Genomic DNA, 2,399 nt, shown 5'->3' on the forward strand with positions numbered 1-2,399 from the left:
CCTGAGCCTGTGCACCTTTTTGCAAATGCACATGTCAGACTCCAGTTGTCAACAAAGAAGAAAATGGAGCCAGATTCCATTAGGTGCCTTTAAGTGTGTGTGTTTGCAAGGAAGGACCACTGTTCCCTGGGGACTCTCAGCGCTGCCTCTCAGTGCAAAGGTCCCTGGACAGGAGATCTGGCAGCTTTGGGCTCAGACCTGTGCACGTCAGGCGCTAGGGGGCGAAGTCGTGTAAAGTGTGTGTCTTATGAGTAGAGGTTGGAGCGGGCGGGTGGGGCTACGCTCTGCCACAACTCGGCTGTTCCTTTGCTTCAGCTGCACTGGGATCGCATCTGCCTTGTTCTGTCCTCATCTGCGATCCGTAAGGTGGTGGGAGCTGCAGGCAGGACTCGGGAGGCCCAGGAACTAGAAATGGTGAGTGTGCGGCCGGGCGGGCGCGGAGACAGGGAGGAGGGGCGGGTGGAGCCGCCGTGGCGGGACCGTCTCTCCACGGTCAGGTCGGTGGAGCCGCCGTGGCGGGGCCGTCTCTCCACGGTCAGGTCCGGAGCCTGCGGACCCGAGGCGCCGGGGGCTCCGCTGAAACTGCAGGCCCCTCGGGCTCGCAGGGTGGGGCCCAGCCGGGACCCGGGCGTCCAGTGTGTCCCCGCGGCAGGGCCTTGGGCTGCGGAGCGCGTCTGGGCAGCTCTGCACCCACATCCCCGCGGCTCCGCAGTCGGTGCGGTGACCACGTGGAGGGTCATTGGGGACAATGGTGACTCGGTCCCCGCGGTTCGTGCACGGGAGGAGCTGTGGTCTGTGGGGCCCCCTGTCCCTCCTTTCTCCCCAGAAGGACCCCGTTTTCTCCTGAGTTTTGATGTTTGTGGAGCAGGCTCTCAAGTCCACCCGCTGTCCCCCAGGCCTAGCTCTGCAGCAAATGCCTGCATTTCCAGTCTCTCCCCCGAATCCTAAACGCCATCTTCCTTCTCCGAGTCACAGCGTCTTTATCAGCTATTTGTTTTGTGGTGCTTTTCAAACGGTTAAAAACAAAATTCAGCTGAGTAAGTGGAAGGTCTGACTGGTTTGATTCCCCATTCCCGAATCCGGCCGCATCCCATCTAGGAAATAGAATCTGAGGGTCTGTACAATAGGCATAAAAGAAGTGGCTTTGAGAGGTTATTAGTTAAAGAAAAGAGGGGATTGCTTCAGGCAGGGTCACCCTTCCTTAGGGGAAGGAACAGCAGGAGTCTTTAGACAGATTAGTGTTGAACAGCAAGTTGCAGAGTGACTGGGTTAAAATATTACTCCTGGGAGAGGTGAAACTGCAGTTACATACAGTCCTGCACCCCTGAACCTGGGGAGGACATCTTGAGGCAGTTTTGTTGTTTTCAGTTCTCTTACAAACCTGCATGGTGTAGCCTGCTACACACCTATGCCATATGGGGTAGCCTGTGGGTTCTAGGCACCAAACCTGTACAACATGCTACTGTACTGAATGCTGTAGGCAATTGTAATGCAATGGTAGGAAGCATTTATGAAAAGGTGCAGTAAAAATGCGGTGTCCAAGGTAGAAAATGGTACATCCGTGTGGGACAGTGACCCTGAATGGGCTACAGGACTGGAGGCTGCTCTGCAGGAGTCAGTGATTGGTGAGTGAATATGAAGGCCTAGGACGTTACTGTGCACGACTGTAGACTTTATGAAAGTGTAGAGTTAGGACAGGAAATTTACAAAAAACAGATTCATCAAGCCTAGGAGGCAATGATGCAATCAAAAGGCACAGTCAACACAAGACCTTCAAGGCTGCTGCCCGCATAAAACAGTATACTGCTTCACAGCAAAATTTTCTTTCACGAAGTAGAAAGCACACAAAGATAAGGAGGATAGTATAGCAAATACATAAACCAGTTTATCATCATCAAGCATTCCATGTAGTGAGTGTAACTGTATGTGCTGGACTTTCATAGGACTGGCAGCACAGGAAGCTTGTTTATACCAGCATCATCATAAACATCTGAGTAATGCATTTCGCTATGACATTCTGATGGGTATGACATCACTAGGTGATTGCAGTTTTTCAGATCCACTGAAATCTTTTTTCTAGAAGGGATTTTATTTTTATTTATTTCTTTTTTGAATGTAGTTTATTGATTTTAGAAAGGAAGAGAGAGGGAGAGCGAGATAGAAACATCAATGATGAGAGAGAATCATTGATTGGCTGCCTTCTTCGTGCCCCCTACTGGGGATCAAACCCGTAACCCAGGGATGTGCTCTTGGCCGGAACTGAACATGGGACCCTTCAGTCCTCAGGCTGACGCTCTATCCACTGAGCCAAACCACCAGCTAGGGCAGGGATTTTATTTTTCATTAAGATACAATTGCTATACAACATCATATTAATTTAAGTTGTACATCACAATGAT

At 51.0% G+C, this 2,399-nt stretch overlaps 1 protein-coding gene across 1 annotated transcript in view; it reads left to right on the forward strand.

The window, feature by feature from the left end:
- Positions 1-273: 273 nt before the first annotated feature.
- Positions 274-2,399, forward strand: part of LOC102254907 (zinc finger protein 709) — a 36,909-nt gene continuing 34,783 nt past the window's right edge. Inside the window, exon 1 of the mRNA XM_005853220.2 lies at positions 274-414. Within this exon, the coding sequence (XP_005853282.1) occupies positions 412-414 (3 nt within the window). The 5' untranslated portion in view covers positions 274-411. The remainder of the gene's footprint in view (positions 415-2,399) is intronic.

This window comes from Myotis brandtii, unplaced genomic scaffold (genome assembly GCF_000412655.1).
Source record: "Myotis brandtii unplaced genomic scaffold, ASM41265v1 scaffold1012, whole genome shotgun sequence".
Taxonomy (NCBI): domain Eukaryota; kingdom Metazoa; phylum Chordata; class Mammalia; order Chiroptera; family Vespertilionidae; genus Myotis; species Myotis brandtii.